Consider the following 21,630-nt stretch of genomic DNA (forward strand, 5'->3'; position numbering starts at 1 on the left):
TCATGTTTGATAACGGACTGATAACAAAACAAAATAATAATAATAAAAACAAAAACAATAAAACACAGCTAAACAGCAGCAACAACAACAACAACCCAACAAATCATAACAATAATTTTATATTAGTATAATAATAACAACAACAACAGCAAGCAAGCAAACAAATGAGAAGCTAAAGTGATGATGGACAGACAGACAGAAAACAACAATAAATAAAGCAGAAAAAAAGGCCAACGCTAGCGCAGCTACAATCATTAAACAAAATTTAGTTGGCGAGTAACTAGCATTAAAAACGGTTTACTTATATTTATCAAAACGTTTATTAATATTAAACTACATAAATGACAAAAATTTAATATCACAAACTAAAGGAAAATTATTTTTAACAACTACAAAATAAATAAAATGAAAGCTCATATAAAAATTTGAAAATTTTCCTTAAATATCGAAAGAAAAATTTAAAAAAAAAATTAATATTGGAATTTGACATTTCTTTTAATTGTGTTATTTACTATTTACTACTTTATTTGTGTTGTGTTATGTCAAAATGGTGTATGATAGTTTAACAAATTTAGTGGAAAGTGCTAAAAGTGTTTTTCAACCACGCAATGAAAACGATATAAATTCTTTTGAAAATTTCATTTTTAACAATTATATCAGCGACATGGAGGTCGACGAAGAAGATGTAGAAGAGTTAGAAGAGCAAATCGATCAGGTTGATGTTAATTTCGATTTGTCATTAAACAATTTGCAAAATTTTAATCAACGTTTGAATAGCTGTGTCGGCGAATCGTCATTAAATAATATGAAAGATAATCATCAACAAAGTAATAGTAAATCTAACTCAAAATCGAATAGTCGTCGCTCGAGTGCGGATAAGAAATTGCATCGCATTTCAATGATTGAATTGTCACCGATTAATGTTGAGCGACGCTCGAATCTACACAGATTCAGTTCTATGCAGTAAGTAAAGCAAATTAGATTACAAAATAAAATAAAGAGCCTAGCAACAATTACAAAACAAAATCTTTAAGGGTTTTTTTTTTAAATATGCCCAAAAATAAATTTATATGGTTTGACATGGTTACTTTTTTAATCTGGGAAAATCTCAGAAAACAGTCTGGAATTGAAACTGAAACATAAATTTACTCCATTTCCCTATAAAATTTGCTAATATAAGTGATTACTTTTTTAAATTGAAGTGGGTACTCGTGTAAAAAGTAACTAAAATTTATATTTGTTACATAATTTTAATTGATTTTTCAATTTTAAAAAATCTAAGAGATTTTTAAAAAATAACGATTAGTTTTAGAAATGGTTACTTTTCTTTAAATCTGGGAAAATCTCTGAAAAAACACTGGAATTGTAACTGAAACACAAATTTACTTCATTTTCCAATTAAATTTTGTAATATAAGTGATTACTTTTTGTAAATTCTAGTGGTTACTCCATTAAAAAGTAACTACAATTTATATTTGTTACATAACTTTCGTTGATTTTTCATTTTCAAACAAATCTAAGAGATTTTTGAAAAGTAACGATTAGTTTTTGAAATGGTTACTTTTCTTTAAAACTGGGAAAATCTCTGAAAAAACACTGGAATTGTAACTGAAACACAAATTTACTTCATTTTCCAATTAAATTTGGTAATATAAGTGATTACTTTTTGTAAATTCTAGTGGTTACTCGATTAAAAAGTAACTAAAATTTATATTTGTTACTTAATTTTCATTGATTGTTCATTTTCAAACAAATCTAAGGGATTTTTGAAAAGTAACGATTAGTTTTTAAAAGTGGTTACTTTTCTTTAAATCTGGAAAAATCTCTGAAAAAAAACTGGAATTGTAACTGAAACACAAATTTACTTAATTTTCCAATTAAATTTGGTAATAAAGTGATTACTTTTTGTAAATTCTAGTGGTTACTCGATTAAAAAGTAACTAAAATTTATATTTGTTACATAATTTTCATTGATTTTTCATTTTCAAACAAATCTAAGAGATTTTTAAAAAGTAACGATTAGTTTTTGAAATGATTACTTTTCTTTAAATCTGGGAAAATCTCTGAAAAAACACTGGAATTGTAACTGAAACACATATTTACTCAATTTTCCAATTAAATTTGGTAATATAAGTGATTACTTTTTGTAAATTCTAGTGGTTACTCGATTAAAAAGTAACTAAAATTTATATTTGTTACATAATTTTCATTGATTTTTCATTTTCAAACAAATCTAAGAGATTTTTAAAAAGTAATGATTAGTTTTAGTAATGGTTACTTTTCTTTAAATATGGGAAAATCTCTGAAAAAACACTGGAATTGTAACTGAAACACAAATTTACTTCATTTTCCAATAAAATTTGGTAATATAAGTGATTACTTTTTGTAAATTTGAGTGGTTACTCGATTAAAAAGTAACTAAAATTTATATTTGTTACATAATTTTAATTAATTTTTCAATTGCAAACCAATCTAAGAGATTTTTGAAAAGTAACGATTAGTTTTAGTAATGGTTACTTTTATTTAAATCTGGGAAAATCTCTGAAAAAACACTAGAATTGTAACTGAAACACAAATTTACTCGATTTTCCAATTAAATTTGGTAATATAAGTGATTACTTTTTGTAAATTGAAGTGGTTACTCGATTAAAAAGTAACTAAAATTTATATTTGTTACATAATTTTCATTGATTTTTCATTTTCAAACAAATCTAAGAGATTTTTGAAAAGTAACGATTAGTTTTAGTAATGGTTACTTTTCATTAAATCTGGAAAAATTTTAGAAAAAAGTCTGGAATTGAAACTGAAACATAAATTTACTACATTTTCCAATTAAATTTTTATAAATTGGAATGGTTACTTGAGTAAAAAGTAAAATAAAAACATAAAAAAATCGATTATTTTTGATTTAGATTTACTATATCGATTTTCAAACAAGCCGCTTTCTTTTATTTTGTTTGTAACTGCTATGCTTTTGTTTATTTTGCTTGTCTTCAAAATAAATTGACACTAATTTACAAATATTGTAAAATTTTTTATGGAATATAAAGATAAGATAGAATTTACTTGGGGTTACAAGCAATAAATAAATATATTTGTCAGGAAATGTGTTTTAAAGACACATTTATTATTGATCGATTGATTAAATAAATGATTTATTAATTGAAAACTGTTTTGAAATTCTAAGAAATTTTAAAATTCTAAATAAAAGTTAACAAAATTTAAAAATAATTTTAAGGTTTTAAATTCAAAGCTATTAATAAATATTATTGTATTATTATATTTAACTATTTTTATGTTTTGCTAAAATCGTGATAAACGCAATTTATTAATTTTTGTCCCGTACAAAAACAGCGAAAATTTGTTAGTTTAAAAATAATTCTGTGTTAACAGTTAATTCCTTCATTTCTATTTTTAATTTCTGCTATAAACAAAATATAACATTAGCACGTTACATTTTATTATGTCACGTAAAAATAATTGAAATTATTAAAAGTAGCAAAGTGAATTTTTTCAAATAAGTAATTAAATTTTTGAAATTTCTATTAATATTATTAAAAAAAAATATTTAAATATTGTTTATTTACAAAACAAACTGTTTTTATTGGCTTTATCTACAAGACCTCACGTCACCATTTTTTTGGTTTTATCAATTGTTTAAGCAGTAAAACATAAAAATACTGATAAGAATTTCTTTAAATATTATAATTTATAACAAAAATATATACTTTATATCATTTCCAGAGTTTAATTTACAATTTTTATAAATAAACTGAACTGATTTTTTGCGGTTTTAAGGTTTTATTTACATTTCATTTTTTAATTAAAAATAATTTGCGCTGATTTTTGTAAACAAAATATAAAAACACGTGTATTTCATAAACATTGAACAGTAGTGGCCTATTTTATATCTTTGTTTACTATATTTTTGCTTAAATATTTATTAACTGCTTGTTTAACTTTAATCACGTGTTTTATGACTTTCTTAAAATACACGGTTTGTGTCAAATGACTTTTTTTATTAACTAAATGCGACTTTTATTTATTTACTGCAGCTAATGTTATCTTGTTTAACTATATATTGACCATATTTCTTTTTAGGTCTACTTGATTTTTGATATGAGTCATATAAGTTTAATGTATTTTTATCAATTAAAATTATTTTTCTTTATACTTTCATTCTACAGGTGTTATGACTTTGCAAAGTGAATATTTTTTATTGATTAGAAAGAGATTAGTAACAAGTGCTAGAATATTGACAAGTTAAGGGGTTTAGATAGGTTATATTTGCATTAAAATACAGAATTCTGGTTAATTTTCTTTCAGAAATTTCATATTTATCCCGGCAATTTAGTAATCCAAATAAAAGTTTTTCTATTTTCCCTCCAAAGCTTTAAAATCTTATAAAAACAATGAACATTTCATGTTTAAATTTTAATTTTTTAACAATTCTATTAATTTCTAATCGTTTTTAATACAAATTGTTCCAATTTTCCTTTTTTAAAAGCTAAAATATAAATATTTACTAATTTTAGCTATTTTGTATTTTAAAGCCATTGGCCTCACTGTCTCAAATATCAGTTTATTATGGTAGACTTGGCAGCACTGTTGTAAATGGCAGAGTTGCATTTTTAAGGATATTGTTTGTGTAAACTAGTGTTGCCATCTCTAAAAACAATTCTCTTTAGGAAAACCGTTACAATTTTTGTAAATGTTTAAAATTAACGTTTTTAACCCTAAATTTAATTAGTTTATAATAAAAGCACCTGAAATATTGTTACTTTCAACTGAAATTTATGATTATGGCGGTGTTAAGTAGCAAAATGATAATGTGAAATCCATACTATGTAATTAAAAACAATTTTATTGTTTAAACTAATCAATTTATAATCGTATGCAATTAAAAACAGTTTATCATTTTGTCATATGATGTGTAGAGGATGAGTGCATAAGTGTGATAATAGATTAATAAGTACAATGAAAACTTTTGAAACAAACTCACTTTGTAAACAAATTTTAATTGAAATCATTTTTTATATTAATTTTTAGATCTCTCAAACATAGTGCGACTTCATTGACTCCCCTACCGACGTTAAATTCGTCTGGGAGTTTGCGCAGCATAAGTCCTTCACGTCGCAGCGCCAGTAGCAACAGCAGCAGCACGGCCAAGCATGAGCAATCAACAGCAGCAGCGACAGCCGCTGCTGCTGCTACAGCTACAACATCGAATGGTTCCTCGTCAGCAACAACTCCCCCCGAAAAAGAGAAGAAACGCAAAGAGATATCAAGTTCGCGTGTAAAAAAGTTCCATAGACATTTTGCTCAGGTGTCCAAAGATGAGAAACTGATAAACTGTAAGTTGGCAAAATGAAATTTAAAAAAAAGAAAATCTTATTTTTTATTGTATGTTTTTTTTTTAGATTATTCCTGTGCACTAGTCAGTGATATTTTACTGCAAGGACATCTTTATATAACAGATCAACATTTTGCATTTTATTCAAATGTTTTTGGTTATGTTACTAAGGTAGGCCAGAGATTTTCTTCTAAATTTAATAGAAAAAGAGATAAACACTAAATCAAATTTGTCTGTCCCTTTTTAACAGGTTGTTATACCCACTTCCTCCGTTACTAAAATCTCCAAAGAGAAAACCGCTAAAATAATACCAAATGCTGTGGGCGTGGCCACCGCCGATGAACGCCATGTCTTTGGCAGTTTCATAAGTCGCGAGGCCGCGTTTCGCCTCATGTGCAGTGTTTGTCCACCGCTGGGCGTACCCGAAATACTGCCCAAAGATCCGGCCAACATTGAAATCTCCGAAGAATACTCAATCGAAGATGATAGCAGCTGTTCGATAAGCGGCAACGAAAGTCCAGCTCAAATCACCGAACTGCAAAATTCCCAAACCAATGGTAATCTGCTACATAACGATACTAGTCAAACGATACTGAGACGTTCAGTGGGCAGTTCGAATTTAAGTATTGCCGACACAAGGCACTCCGACATTCCTATAAATGCCAAATCAGCAACAAATACAGCTTCCTCAACAAGATCCTCGGCACCGGCAGCCGCACACTATGCTAATGGCGCTGGCGGCAATGTGAATTTAATTGGTCTCAAGTCAGTGCTGCAACAACAACAACAACCCGCCCTGAAACCTACGCTCGAGGGCGAGGTTAGTAAAGTAACTATTATAGCTGGCTGTGCTTCCTCCACCACGTCGGCCACTTCCACGCCCACACCGTCGACCTCATCTTCGCCCACCACCGTCATGACTTTGCCAAGTTCTAAAGCTAATCGTGTTATAAATATATTTACAAGTGTAAGCAAAAACCTCATGGTACACCTTAAGTTTCCCACTGAAATACATGTGGTCTATTTGGGCGTTATGCTCACTCTACTATTAGCATTATTTTCCATATTCCTATTATATCGGATATTAGATATAGAAGCTAAAACAAATGGTTATCGATCTCCTGTAGAATTTAATTGGGTAAGTTATTATTATAATGCCATACTTGTAAATGAAAGATTTTATTAAATTGTGTTTTGTAATTTCTTAGCGTTCTGGCAATGATGATGATATATTTAGCGAAGCTTTACGCTTTCAAAAGCAACTGCAACTTAAAAGTACTGAAGAAGCTCAGAATATACTTAAAACGAATTTAGAACAAATTGCTAAGGTAATAATTTTTAAACAAAGCATTCATTTGTTAAGTTTTTATGGGAAATCTTATCTATATTTTTTGTATTTTTTTTTTTAATAATTTATTAGTAGTATTTATAATTATCAAGTATTTTTTTTGTTGTTGATTTTTGGGGATTAAATTTAATATATTTTTTATTTATAATAGAAATAAGGTTACTTTTGTTAGTTATCAGTGAATAATTTAGGTGTCAATCACTGTTGTCTATGTTTTATATGAATTATATTTTTTGTTATTGCCTCAGGTCAAGTGTTGATTTTGCAATTTTGAAAGTTTAAAATAACAATTCGTTAATTTTTATCTCTTATTCTCTATTTTTGCCAAAATTTGGCTTCACACTTTTTTCTCTAAGTGTATTAGGGCCTGAAATTGCATTTTCCACTTGGATTTTTAAAGGTAGTTTAGTAGCAATGCAAGTACACTTCAAGAAGAAATGAAAATAATATTAAAAAAAAACATTAATTTTCTCCTTAAAATTCTTTTACAATTAATACTTTCCACCTCTGCTTTGAAAAATCCTGAATTAGTGCTTCCCAACTCTGCTTAAAGTAAAATTACATTTTCCGGGAATTTTCCAAATAATTTTAGCCAGGATAGTAATTTTAGTTTATATTTAGCTATAAAACATGAAAAATGTAATAAGAAATAAGAAAATATTAGAAAAAACACTAATTCTCCCCCTTAGAATTCTATAACAATTAATACTTTCCAACTCTGCTTGACTTTAGGAAAATCGTTTTTCCCAGCTCTGTTGAATACAACTCTGTTAAAAAAGGTAAACAAAGCAAAATAAATGTAATTTTTTAACAGTAATTTTTCTGTACTTAATATTTTCTTACTTTTTGTTAAAAAAATTATGAAATTGATTAAATTTAACAATAAAAATTAATAAATTGTTAATTTTTTATAAGGTCAGTGGATTTTTATAAAATAAATATGGTGAAATTAGTAGATTAACAGGTGTTGTTGTCCAGTGAGAAGAAGAAGCCTTAATAAAGAAGAAGCTATTCTTTGTTTTCATTGAGAGTTTAAGGAATTTTATGGAATTTCTATTAAAAACTAATAGATTTAGATAAAATTATCATTCTTTATATTAAAATATGTAAAATTTTTGTTATTGTAATAGTTCCCACTGTTTCCGAAAGTTCTTTCATGGAGATTCAGCTGTCGCTGAGCTAGTTGACAATCTTTTTGCCGAGTAAGACTCGGGTCCTTCCAGAGTGAGGATAATCATAGTTTTTGTTTCAAATCCACTAGTTTATTTAACTTTTTCATTCAAAAAGTATGAAACTTATTAAATTTAACAATATAAACTATTAAATTTTGTAAATTCAGTGGATTTTTATAAAATTAATATGAGTAAATTAATATATTGACATTGTTGTTGTCCAGTGAGAAGAATATACGTTAAAAAAAATGTAATTTTATAGAATTTATATTAAAATGGATTAAGTTTAAATATAATTGTCATTCTATTATCATAAAATATGTAAATGGTCCTTAAAAGTTGAACGTTTAGTGCAACGGGTAATTTGGACCCCTAGAATTTTAGTTTTTTGTTTCAAAACCACGATTTTATTAAAATTCTCTGTGCCGGCAGTAAAATTCATTAAATAAATTATGGCCTGATTCAAAAACACCACCGGAAAATAATTTTCTAATTTTTGTATGAAAAACACTTAAAAATTATTTGAAAACTGAGGGATTTTCATACAAAAATTAGAAAATTGTTTTCCAGTAGTGTTTCTGAATCTAACCCCTAGCGAAAAATTAACTAATGAGGCAATATTTTATATATTAGGAAGCAGATCTAGATGTAAAGGGATATTTGCTTAAAAAACATACACATTTTAAAAAGGGCATACCAAATTGATAAGCATTTGCTTATCCTGTCATCTAAGCAACCTTTTTTTTATAAAAAACAGAAGACTTTTATTAGAAATTATAAAAATTTAAATGGCGGGAAAGAAATTTAAACTTAAGAAGCAATATTTTATATAAAATAAGAATAATTTTTAATGAAGACTATAAAAAACCACTAAATTGTTGGCAAATAATAAGAACAGTGATTCCTTGTCAGCTGCCTCTTAAAATTTTGTATTTTTGTTTAATAACAATTATCACACCTGACACTATTTAACAAATTTATGCATTTAAAACAAAACCTATTAAAAAAAACCACTTAAATTGTGTGAAAAACTTGAGATTTGTTTCAATTGCAATTACTTAAAAATCATATGCCTGATTTTCCCATATTTGTTAATATTTCCAAAGAAAAGTACATACTTAAGTAGAATTAGAGAAAATGTTATCAATTAGATCTAATTAATCATATGATATCAAATTTTTTCCCAGACTACCTTATATGATAACAAAACAAACACATATCATAAGGTTTTATTTAATAAATGTCATAAGTTTTGTGATATAAAATTATCAGGAGTTTCCCAAAACAATATAGTTAATGATTCACCTATCTGTTACACTAATGGGGGGTCTGAATATGTTATACTCAAAGCAATTAAATGACATTAGAAGATTATATTAACTAATTTAGGAAATACCCCACCAACAATAAATGACTAATTATAAAAATAAATACAAAGTCCCTTCTTTAACAACTTGTGACTAATTATATTTGTTTATATTTTATGGATTTTATCTTTAAATTATTTCTATCTTTTGCATGTTTTTAGGTGCGCCGCAGTTTAGAAACCTTATCGATGTTAATCCATGACCGTAGCTCATCGTTTGTTTCTACCCATACCGATGATAGTGACTGAAATATTTTTTTTATAATTATTTTTAAATACCATACTGCATATACCCATTATTTTTTTTTACTAATTTAGTAAAATTATTTTCTTAAGCTTAGCAAAATCATACAAAAATACACCCCCTCCCCCATTAACCTTAAAATAATCTATTTTATTATATTAATTAAATAACTATAAAAATGTATATGAATTTGTAAAGATCTATATATAGTAGCCACCCAAACACAAACAAACCGCAGCTATTACAAAAAAAAACTCTATGAATTTTCTATTATTTTTTAAAAAAATAATTTATAAATTTTTTTTGTATATTTATATTTAATTTTATAAAATTTCATATTAAGTTTAAAACATTAAGAGAAATTTTATGTTGAATTATCTTAGTTTTAATTTAAAATTATTGCTTAGTATATACAAAAAAAAAACCAACTGAATATTTATTAAACAAACAAAAAAAAACACAAACATTTCCAAGAAAATGTTTTTGAATTTAAGTAAAAAACAACTATTGTAATTATTTATAACTACATATATTAATTAAGTCAAGTAAAAGAGAAAATAAATTATGAATGAAGAATATATATATGAAAAACGCTTAAAAATACAATTAAAAAAAACAATTTTTTTTCTGTAAAGGGAAAACAACAGCTTTTAGCTTATTTAGCAAGGAAATTTAAAAGAAAACTAACATGAATTACTACTTTCCAACTCTGCTTTAGAAAAATTACAGGTTAATTACAAACGCCCAACTCTGCTCTATATACAACCCTGCTAAAAGAAAAAGTAAACAAAACAAGTGTTACCACTGCTGCTTTAAAAGAAAAAAGCAGTTAAATAATGACAAATTTGAATTTAAATAATTTTAAGAAAAATATTAAGGAAAACATTAAAAAACTGTAAATTTTATCAAAACAAACAGAAAATAATAAAAACCATAAAAAAATATTAGGAAAATTATTAATTGGCTGGCTTTTTTTTAGATTGGCTTAAAAACGTTTTTTTACATTTTCCTTAAATATAAATCTTAAATTAATTTTAATGAATAAAAGCAGAAAAACAAGTGTGCCAAAAAATTGTAGTAATAAAAAGAAAAATCTAACTTGTGAAATTAATTAATATAAATTAAATGCTAAATGTAACAGAAAAACACAAGGAAGGGACTTTATTTTAAGGGTAAATTTGCAATGACAACTGAAATTTTAAATTATTTTTAAAATTTTAGAAATATTTTCTATTTATATATGTGTAAAAACTTCTTTCTTGCTACCCTTAATTAAAGGAGAACTGAAAAAACTCTCTATTTTAAATCCATGTGAAAAAAACCAAATAAGCAATTTCAGAAATTCTATGTGTATTTAAATTTATAACCCAAAAAGAAAATATATTCCATTTTTAAAAACTACCAATATAAAATTAGATTTAAATAAAAAAAAGAAAAAAAATCAACATTAAATATAGAAAAAAAATTTAGAACATTTTAGGAAAGTAATAATTATAAATAAATAAGCTGGGACTTGGTGCAATATTAATAGAAAAACAAGTTTGGAAATTTTACAACAAGAACAACAACACAAGAGGCTAAATTTAGAAAAAAAATAATAAAATGTGTTTGCAAAAATTTCAATTTGAAAAAATTATATATAAAAAATATTATTAAATATAGTATATATATAAAAACCCCGCTTTAGATAAATATTTAACACGAAATTTATATAAAAAAGCTTAAAAAATATAGAAAAAAATTTTTTTTAAATAAAATTTTTTATGAAAATTTGTGTAAAAAAATTACAAAAAAATATCATCATAATTTTTTTATTATAGCAAAAATTTTTTTTCTTAATTTAAGCAAATTTTTTTTTGAAAACACTGGAAAAATTTAAAAAGGTTGACTGGAAGTTATGGCTGGCAATTCTCTGGAAATATTGTTTAAAATATTTAATTTTCTTACTATATCCTGACTGGAAGATATAGTAGTATTCACTATAATTTTTTTAATTAAGAAAAAAATATTAACACTTCAAAAGGTTAATTAAATAAATCCATTGATGTATCAAAAAATATAAGAATTAAAGTACTAACTAGTTAGTTGTTATAAAATTCATACCCACATTTCTGCCTTAAAGCTGTTAAAACAATGTAATTCCTACAAAATATTATGTTTATTACAATCGATACCTGCCATCTGTGGCTTGAAATCCTGCTATATAAGATAAAAATAATCAATAATTGTCAACTCTGGCTTATATAACAGTTAAAATCAATCAATAATTCCCATTTCTGCCTTAAAGCTGTTAAAAAACTTAATTTCCCCAACAATTGTGTTTAATACAATCGATACCTGGCATCTGTGGCTTAAAAACCTGTTAAATGCATTAAAAATAATCAATAATTGCAAGCTCTGGCTTTATAAAAGTTAAAAAACTGAATTTCTATAAAAAAATAATTGTAATGCAATTAACAAATGCCAGCTCTGGCTTAAAAGTGTTGCTAATCAATAATTCCCAGCACTGGCTTAAAAACAGTTATAAAATGCAACTCTGTGGTAAACAAAACAATAGGGGTATTCATGTAAACGAACAAGGACTCGTAAATGTTAAAAAGTGACTGCATTTGTTTGCAAACATAATTTAAAGCAAATATTTTAGTTATTTAAATAAATAACACAAATTTAAAGGCCAACTAACTAAAATATATAAAATTGTGAGCAGATTAATACCAAAAATCTAAAAAAATTTAAAAAATGTAAACAAATTCTATATTATTTTAAAAAAAAGTCTACTTTCTCCTGTCAACCTTTTAAATTTTAGTAATTTTATTATAGTTTTGTTATATAAATAAACATTAATATTTGTTTTTAAACTAAATATTAATTAATTATTAACCTTTTTTGCTTTCAATTTATTTTATAATTTTAAATACAACCCTGTGATATATTTCATTTCATTTAATTTTTATAACATTAAAAATATCAAATAAAACATTAATTTTTAAAAATCAAAGGAAAAGAACCGAACTATAAAACGTTTTTATGGCATTTATTTTTCAAATTCTTTTTTTCTGTTCCTTTTAAATTTATTTCCTTTCGTCTTTCTCCCCTCTTTTACTTAATAATAATTTCAATGAAATTTTTTCTAAATTTCTGCTAAAAATTAACCTAAAAAAAGCTTATTTTTGGATGGAAAAGAGAACTACTACAAAAAATGCTTCAATTATTATTATATTAGTAATAAAAAATAAATAAAAAAACGCGTATTTTATAAAATAGTATATGTATCATTTAAGGCATTTAGTTTAGACATATTATATATATATAAAAAATAAACTTATCCTTGTAGATGGTAGTTTTTAAATACAAAAAACAAACCGAACTATAATTATACAAAAATATAAAAAAAAATTAATCTTCATCATACTTAAAAAAAAATGTAAGAAAAATTTCATTCAACCATCATTTAAATAAATAAAAAAAATCATTATTATTGCGAAAGATATAAAAAACCTGTTGTTTTTTGTTTCATTTTAAAAAGAAAAAATGTAAGTAAAATAATCACCCCTATCGCGAATCAATATTTCACATGAAATATGTTCCCTTTTCCTTTTTTCTTTCATCAACTTTGTTCACGTGAAAAAATTCCACATTTTTAGATGGAATTTTGTAAACAATAAACAGCTGTTACGAACAAAATCAACTATTGTGAATGTAAAGTTCATCGTGATATTCCCGATAGCAATTTTCCCTTCGAGGGAAATGAATATTTCATGGGAACAAAATTTCACATGTTATTGCCGATAGGGGTGAATGTGTCTTGACTGTTCCTTCTTATTTATACAATTAATAGAGCTATATTCGGCTGTGCCTACTTAATTAACCACTTCCTGAATGCATTATTTAGTAGCCAAGTCAAATATAAATCTAATCGTGAGGTCGCGAGTTCAACCCCCGGTTGGGTTTTTTTTTTTTTTTTTTTTTTTTTTTTGTAATTTCAATTATATTTAATTAATTATTTTTAATTAAATCTATATAAATAAAAATCAAATGTCGTTCATTGGTAATTGCATCAGTTGAGAACGGCCGGACCGATTTAGAAAATTTTTTTTGTAAATGTTGGTCACTTTTATGCTCGGAAAACGGCTGCACCTACATATTTGGCTAACTTGTATTTAAATATTCGTAGTAAAATTCATAATATAAAAACTCAAAATATCTAAATTTGCTAATAACTTGGCCAATAAGCGTTTAATCAAGAAAAGGAGCTCGATCTGTGATCACTCATATTTCTGAACAAAAATCGATTTTTTTATCAAAATATCTAAATTCGCTAATAACTTGGCCAATAAGCGTTTAATCATGAAAAGCAGCTCGATCTGTGATCACTCATATTTCTGGCCAAAAATCGATATTTTTATATAAAAACTCAAAATATCTAAATTTGCTAATAACTTGCCCAATAAGCGTTTAATCATGAAAAGGAGCTCGATCTGTGATCACTCAAATTTCTGACAAAAAATCGATTTTTTATCAAAATATCTAAAATCGCTAATAACTTGGCCAATAAGCGTTTAATCAAGAACAAGTAAGAGTGCTATTTTCGGCTGTGCCGAATCTTATATACCCTTCACCAAATTATACTTCAAAATTTTAAATATTTTTAGGTAAACAAAATTTAATTTTTTTTCAAGTTTTTTTTTTTAATTTTTTGGAAAATTTTTTTTCGATTATTTTCAATTTTTAAAATTTTTTTTTTTTTTTAAATTTTAATTTTTTTTTTTAAATTTAAAAATTTTTTTTTTTTTAAAAAAAATTCGCTTTAAATTTTTTTTTCCGATTTTGACCCATTGTAGGTCCAACTTACTATTTGGATCCCGAAGATATCTGGGATCTTCAGAAAATTGATTTCAACAGACAGACAGACGGACATGGCTTAATCGACTCCGCTATCTATAAGGATCCAGAATATATACTTTATAGGGTCGGAAATGAAAAATGTAGAAATTACAAACGGAATGACAAACTTATATATACCCTTCTCACGAAGGTGAAGGGTATAAAAAAGAGCTCGATCTGTGATCTGAACAAAAATCGATTTTTATGTATAAAAACTCAAAATATCTAAATTCGCTAATAACTTGGTCAATAAGCGTTTAATCATGAAAAGGAGCTCGATCTGTGATCACTTATATTTCTGACAAAAAATAGATTTTTTTATATAAAAACTCAAAATATCTAAATTTGCTAATAACTTGCCCAATAAGCGTTTAATCATGAAAAGGAGCGCGATCTGTGATCACTCATATTTCTGAACAAAAATCGATTTTTTTATATAAAAACTCAAAATATCCAAATCCAAAAATCGATTTTTTTATATAAAAACTGAAAATATTATATTTCTGAACAAAAATCAATTTTTTTTATATAAAAACTCAAAATATCTAAATTCGCTAATACTTAAAATGCATAATAAAATTATTATATTAATTCGAATTAAAAAAAAAAGAATTCGGGAATTTTTTACCGTTTTTTTTTCCTAAAAAAAAACTTACTTGTGATACACTGTGCGTAGTGTACAACGCTTTTATGAAAAATTCTTTCTTTGTGGTAGTTGGCAACGCTAATAAACATTTGTGTTGGTTTTGTTTGTTCTTTTCTGTTATCATATGTATGTATATGATATTGTGGTCGCTCTTAACAAAACACACATTTGACAGCAGATTCAAATGTGGGGATGTAGCTCAGTGGTAGAGCGCTCGCTTCGCATGTGAGAAGTCCCGGGTTCAAACCCCGGCATCTCCAGTTAGTAAGGATGAATTTTTTGGAACTTTTTTTTATAATTTAATAAAAAAAAAATTTTTTCTTTTCTTCTATATAAAAAAAAAATTATAAAAAATTTTGTTTGAAAATTATTTGTTTTATTAAATTATAAAAAAAAAATATCCTTACTAACTGGAGATGCCGGGGTTCGAACCCGGGACTTCTCACAAAAAGTTAGTTAAGTAGATGATAATAGTTTGAATGAAATTCAGAAAAATAAACAAAAACTCGAGCAAAATTATACCAAAATTAGATTTTCTTCAATCATATTTTTTACAAATTAAATGTGAAGAATAAAACTACATAGATTTTGAAAAGCAACAAACAAACCACCTCAAATTATCAAAGAGTTTAAATAATTTTAATCTTTCTGTTTTTGAAAAGTAACGATTCATTTTAAAGGTGGTTACTTTTTTCTAATTGAAAGAAAATCTTAGAAAAATGTATGAAATCGTTATTAGATTATAAATTTGTTGCATATTATATAAAATTCTACGAAAAATATCATAAAATTCATGGAAAAACAAGCGGTTACTCATGTAAAATGAGCTTCAAATTCTAATCAAAATTACATTAAATTCATAGAAATACAAGCGGTTACTCATGTAAAATGAGCTTAAAATTCAAATTTGTCCAATAATTTTAATAAAACTTTTAATTCTAAGCAAAACTACATCGTTTTTGAAAAGTAACGAGTAATTTCAAAATTGGTTACTTTTTTCTAATTGAAAGAAAATCTCAGAAAAATGTATGCAATTGTTATTAAAATTCAAATTTGTTGCATATTATATAAAATTCTACGAAAAATATCATAAAATTCATAGAAAAACAAGCGGTTACTCATGTAAAATGAGCTTAAAATTCAAATTTGTCCAATAATTTTAATAAATCTATCAATTCTAAGCAAAACTAAAAAGTTTTGAAAAAGTAACGATTAATTTAAAGGGGTTACTTTTTTCTAATTGAAAGAAAATCTCAGAAAAATGTATGCAATCGTTATTAAAATTCAAATTTGTTGCATATTTTACAAAATTCTAAGCAAAATTACATTAAATTCATGGAAAAACAAGCGGTTACTCATGTAAAATGAGCTTAAAATTCAAATTTGTCTAATAATTTTAATAAATCTTTTAATTCTAAGCAAAACTACAAAGTTTTGAAAAAGTAACGAGTAATTTCAAAAGTGGTTACTTTTTTCTAATTGAAAGAAAATCTCAGAAAAATGTATGCAATTGTTATTAAAATTAAAATTTGTTGCATATTTTACAAAATTCTAAGCAAAATTACATTAAATTCATGGAAAAACAAGCGGTTACTCATGTAAAATGAGCTTAAAATACAAATTTGTCCAATAATTTTAATAAATCTTTTAATTCTAAGCGAAACTACAAAGTTTTGAAAAGGTAACGATTAATTTGAAAAGTGGTTACTTTTTTCTAATTGAAAGAAAATCTCAGAAAAATGTATGCAATTGTTATTAAAATTCAAATTTGTTGCATATTATATAAAATTTTAATTAAAATTACATCAAATTCATAGAAAAATAAGCGGTTACTCGCTTAAAATTGGCTTTAAATTCAAAGAATTTAAATAATTTTAATAAACCTTTAAATTCCAAGCGAAACTACAAAGTTTTGTAAAAGTAACGATTAATTTGAAAAGTGGTTACTTTTTTCTAATTGAAAGAAAATCTCAGAAAAATGTATGCAATTGTTATTAAAATTAAAATTTGTTTCATATTATATAAAATTATAATCAAAATTACATTAAATTCATAGAAATACAAGCGGTTACTCATGTAAAATAAGCTTAAAATTCAAATTTGTCCAATAATTTTAATAAATCTTTTAATTCTAAGCACAACTACAAAGTTTTGAAAAAGTAACGAGTAATTCAAAATTGGTTACTTTTTTCTAATTGAAAGAAAAGCTCAGAAAAATTTATGTAATCGTAATTAGATTTACAATTTGTTGCATATTATATAAAATTCTATGAAAAATAACATCAAATTCATAGAAATTCAAGCGGTTACTCGCTTAAAAGGAGCTTTAAATTGAACGAGTATAAATAATTTACATAAATCTAGCAATTCTAAGCAAAACTACAAAGTTTTGGAAAAGTAACGAATAGTTTCAAAAGTGGTTACTTTTTTCTAATTAAAAGAAAATCTCAGAAAAAAGTATGCAATTGTTATTAAAATTAAAATTTGTTGCATATTATATAAAATTCTAATCAAAATTACATTAAATTCATAGAAAAACAAGCGGTTACTCATGTAAAATGAGCTTAAAATTCAAATTTGTCCAATAATTTTAATAAATCTTTCAATTCCAAGCAAAACTACAAAGTTTTGGAAAAGTAACGAATAGTTTCAAAAGTGGTTACTTTTTTCTAATTGAAAGAAAATCTTAGAAAAATGTATGAAATCGTTATTAAAATTAAAATTTGTTGCATATTATATAAAATTCTAATCAAAATTACATTCAATTCATAGAAAAACAAGCGGTTACTCATGTAAAATGAACTTAAAATTCAAATTTGTCCAATAATTTTAATAACTCTTTTAATTCCAAGCAAAACTACAAAGTTTTGGAAAAGTAACGATTAATTTGAAAAGTGGTTACTTTTTCTAATTTTAAGAAAATCTCAGAAAAATGTATGCAATTGTTATTAAAATTAAAATTTGTTGCATATTATATAAAATTTTAATCAATATTACATCCAATTCCTAGAAATACGAGTGGTTACTCATGTCAAATATACTTAAATTTTCGTTGAAAATTATTAAGATATTTATTTTTATTTTTTGTAATTTTTTTTCTTTTTATTTCATTCTACTCCATTTGTTTTGATAAACTCACCTAGAAGTGGGGTGAGTAATCAGAGTTCGTTCCTTTTTTTAAATAAAACAAACACAATTTTTATATATTTTTTTATTGTTTTGACTAGGATGCAAAATGTATTTTTTTTTGTTTGTTTTCATTAATGTATATATATAAAAATTGTTTTCAACTACACTTTAAATATTATTTTTTTTTTCACAATTACAAAAAATAAAAAATTATTAACACAAATTTAAAAAAATAAAAATTAACTGTATATAGGTTAGGTTTATTTAAATAAATATAATATTTTATGGTAAAAAAAATAAAAAAAAGTATTTATTAAACAGTTCAAGAGAGGAGTGAGTGTTAAAAAATTATTTAAAATATATAAAAAAGTTTGCAACCAGTTTGTAGTTTTTAATTAGAAGAAAAATGCTAAAAAAGAATACTTTTTTAAAAATAAAATAGTTTTTTTGTTTAAATAACTTTAAGTTTAATTAAGAAATTAAATATAATATATGTTTGTTGTATAATTTTATTGATAAAAGCTAAATTGGGGGATTAAATATTCCATTTTTTATATTTTTATTTTATTTATGTATAAATATAGTTTTGCAAAAAACATAAAGTTTAAATAGAAAGAGGGGTTTGTTTTTTGTTTAAAATTAATGAAAAAGTTAGAGAGAAAATGAAAGAGAGAGCAAAATGTGTTTCTTAAAATAATAAATATAGTTTAAAAAATATCAGAAAATCAAATAATTTCTTTAGCTATGGTTTTGTTAATTAGTTTTGCTTTTATGGCTTGAAAGGGTAAAATAAATACACAGTTGTGTGAAAAAATTAATTCAAAAAAATTCCGAAATTTTTTCTAAGATTTCCCTATAATTTTTTCTCACTATAATAAATACTGCTAAAAAAACATGGCATAATTATCTATAATTGGAAAATATTGTAAACTTTTTGAAGAAATTGTAATTTGTGTTTAATTTTACTCGAGTAACCACTTGAATTTATAAAAGTAATCACTTATTTTTACAAAATTTAATTAAATTATAAAATAAATTTCCGTATTAATAACAATTTCACTCTTTTTTCAAAGATTTTACTTTAATTGCCAAAAAGTAACCACATTTCAAAATAATGGTTACTTTTCAAAAAACCACCTAGTTTTGTTTAAAACTGAAAATCATGCTAAACCCTTTTAAGAAATTGTAATTTTAATACAATTTTACACGAGTAACCGCTAAAAATTTGTAAAAGTAATCATTTATTTAACAAATGTTTACAAGAAAATCTAATAAATTTAAATTTACATTACAATTCCACAACTTTTTCTAGGATTTTACTTTAATTACAGAAAAGTAACCACATTTCAAAATAATGGTTACATTTTAAAAATCATAAGAAAATATGAAATATTTTACACGAGTAACCGCTAACATTTTTAAAAGTAACCACATATTTGTCCAAAATTTAGACAGAAAATGTTATAATTTTAGCTATACTCAAGTTCTTTGTAATTTTTGCTAACATTTTTCTATATTTGTAGAAAAGTAACCACATTCCAAAATAATGGTTACTTTCCAAAGCCTATTAGGTTTTGTTTACAATTAAAAACTATGTTGAAATTGTTATACAAATGGAATTTTTTTAACGAATTTTACTCGAGTAACCATTCGAATTTACAAAAAGTAATCGCTAATATTACCAAATTTAATTGGAAAATGGAGTAAATTTTTGTTTCAGTTCTAATTCCAGTGTTTTTTCTGAGATTTTCCCAGATTTAAAGAAAAGTAACCATTTCAAAAACTAATCGTTACTTTTCAAAAATCCCTTAAATTTGTTTGCAATTAAAAAATCAAATAACGTAAGAAAAATAATGTAAGAAAAATAAATTTTAGTTACTTTTTACTTGAGTAACCACTAGAATTTACAAAAAGTAATCACTTTTATTACCAAATTTGCTTGGAAAATGAAATAAATTTGTGTTTCAGTTACAATTCCAGTGTTTTTTCTGAGATTTTCCCAGATTTAAAGAAAAGTAACCATTTCAAAAACTAATCGTTACTTTTCAAAAATCACATAGATTTGCTTATAATTATTAAATAAATTCAAATTATGTAAGAAAAATAAATTTTAGTTGATTTTGACACGAGTAACCACTCGAATTTACAAAAAGTAATCACTTTTATTACAAAATTTGCTTGGAAAATAAAGTAAATTTGTGCTTCAGTTACAATTCCAGTGTTTTTTCAGAGATTTTCCTAGATTTAAAGAAAAGTAACCATTTCAAAAACTAATCGTTACTTTTCAAAAATCACATAGATTTGCTTATAATTGATAAATAAATTCAAATTATGTAACAAAAATAAATTTGAGTTGATTTTGACACGAGTAACCATTCGAATTTACAAAAAGTAATCGCTAATATTACCAAATTTAATTGGAAAATGTAGTAAATTTTTGTATCAGTTTCAATTCTAGACTTTTTTCAGGGATTTTCCTTTAATTATAGAAAAGTAACCACTTGCCAAATTATTGATTACTTTTGAAGAATCACTTAATTTCTGTTTAAAATTGAAGAATTTCTAAAAATTATAAAAGAAATCGAAATTTGGGTAAAATTTTACTGTTATTTTTAGGAATTTGCTGTAATTTTTTTTCACACACCTGCCATATTTAATGCAATTTATATATATGAGTTAAAGAAAAGCTTTTTTGATTAATCTAAACCGTTTATTATTGTTTTAAATATAGAATATAATTTAAAAATGTTTAGTTTATTATATTGTTTAGATGATATTTCTTTTTTTTTCTAGGTAAAAAATCAAGTTCATTATTATGTTATTTTAAATTTGTTTGTTTATTTAATTCATTTTCAAACGATTTTATAGAAAAATCGTTGTAAATTGGTGTTAATTCCCTTAAATATTATTATAAATATAGTATTATTATAGAATTATGTTGGTTTTTTTTCTCGTTTATATATAAAAAATGACAGATTTATATAGTTCGAAATAGAGAGCGAGCGAGAGAAAGAGAGAGAATTGTTTGTTTGTTATTTGGTAATGTGTTGCGTTTTTTTGTGATCTATTAAATATCCTTTGAGACGCGTTTAATGAGTTGATAGAAAGAAATATAAAATAAGAAAAAGAAAAACAAAAAAACACAGTTAAATATGTCTTTATCATCTTTACACCATGGATCAGTTTTCCATGGAGTTCCAATCATTATTATACGTGTCTTATTAAAGAGTTATAAGTTGTATTGTTGTATGTATATAAATGTCTTTCTTAATATAAAAAAGTTTTTGTTTTTTTTTTCCTTTGTTCGCATATTATTTAACTTAACTAATCATTTCACGATACTTAAGTTTATGTTTTGTAAGCATATCGGTAACAGTAACTAATTTTTTAATTGAGATTATATTCGATAATTCTTGCAATTCCGGTAAGTATGAAACACAAATATGATGTAACGTAGCTAGTTCACGGCCTTCATGAGAGACATAATA

At 24.6% G+C, this 21,630-nt stretch overlaps 2 protein-coding genes and 1 non-coding gene across 7 annotated transcripts in view; 2 read left to right on the forward strand and 1 right to left on the reverse strand.

The window, feature by feature from the left end:
* The window catches only part of LOC135957502 (uncharacterized), an 88,445-nt gene extending 78,343 nt beyond the window's left edge, over positions 1-10,102 (forward strand). For both annotated transcript variants that reach the window (XM_065508260.1, XM_065508259.1), the window contains 5 exons: positions 5,050-5,354; positions 5,421-5,524; positions 5,604-6,491; positions 6,562-6,681; positions 9,402-10,102. In XM_065508260.1, coding sequence (XP_065364332.1) covers positions 5,050-5,354; positions 5,421-5,524; positions 5,604-6,491; positions 6,562-6,681; positions 9,402-9,488 — 1,504 coding nt within the window. In that variant the 3' untranslated portion in view covers positions 9,489-10,102. The remainder of the gene's footprint in view (positions 1-5,049; positions 5,355-5,420; positions 5,525-5,603; positions 6,492-6,561; positions 6,682-9,401) is intronic.
* Positions 1-21,630, reverse strand: part of vap (RAS p21 protein activator vap) — a 118,697-nt gene that overhangs the window by 69,064 nt on the left and 28,003 nt on the right. For 3 of the 4 annotated variants that reach the window (XM_065508264.1, XM_065508262.1, XM_065508261.1), the window contains one exon: positions 20,953-21,611. The exons of the other annotated variant lie outside the window; for it this stretch is intronic. In XM_065508264.1, coding sequence (XP_065364336.1) covers positions 21,463-21,611 — 149 coding nt within the window. In that variant the 3' untranslated portion in view covers positions 20,953-21,462. Of the gene's footprint in view, positions 1-20,952; positions 21,612-21,630 lie in introns of those variants that run through there. 4 annotated transcript variants of the gene reach the window in all.
* On the forward strand, positions 15,202-15,273 carry TRNAA-CGC (transfer RNA alanine (anticodon CGC)). Its single transcript has one exon. It is a non-coding gene; the product is annotated as a tRNA-Ala (tRNA).

This window comes from Calliphora vicina, chromosome 4 (assembly GCF_958450345.1).
Source record: "Calliphora vicina chromosome 4, idCalVici1.1, whole genome shotgun sequence".
In the NCBI taxonomy this organism is placed as follows: Eukaryota; Metazoa; Arthropoda; class Insecta; order Diptera; family Calliphoridae; genus Calliphora; species Calliphora vicina.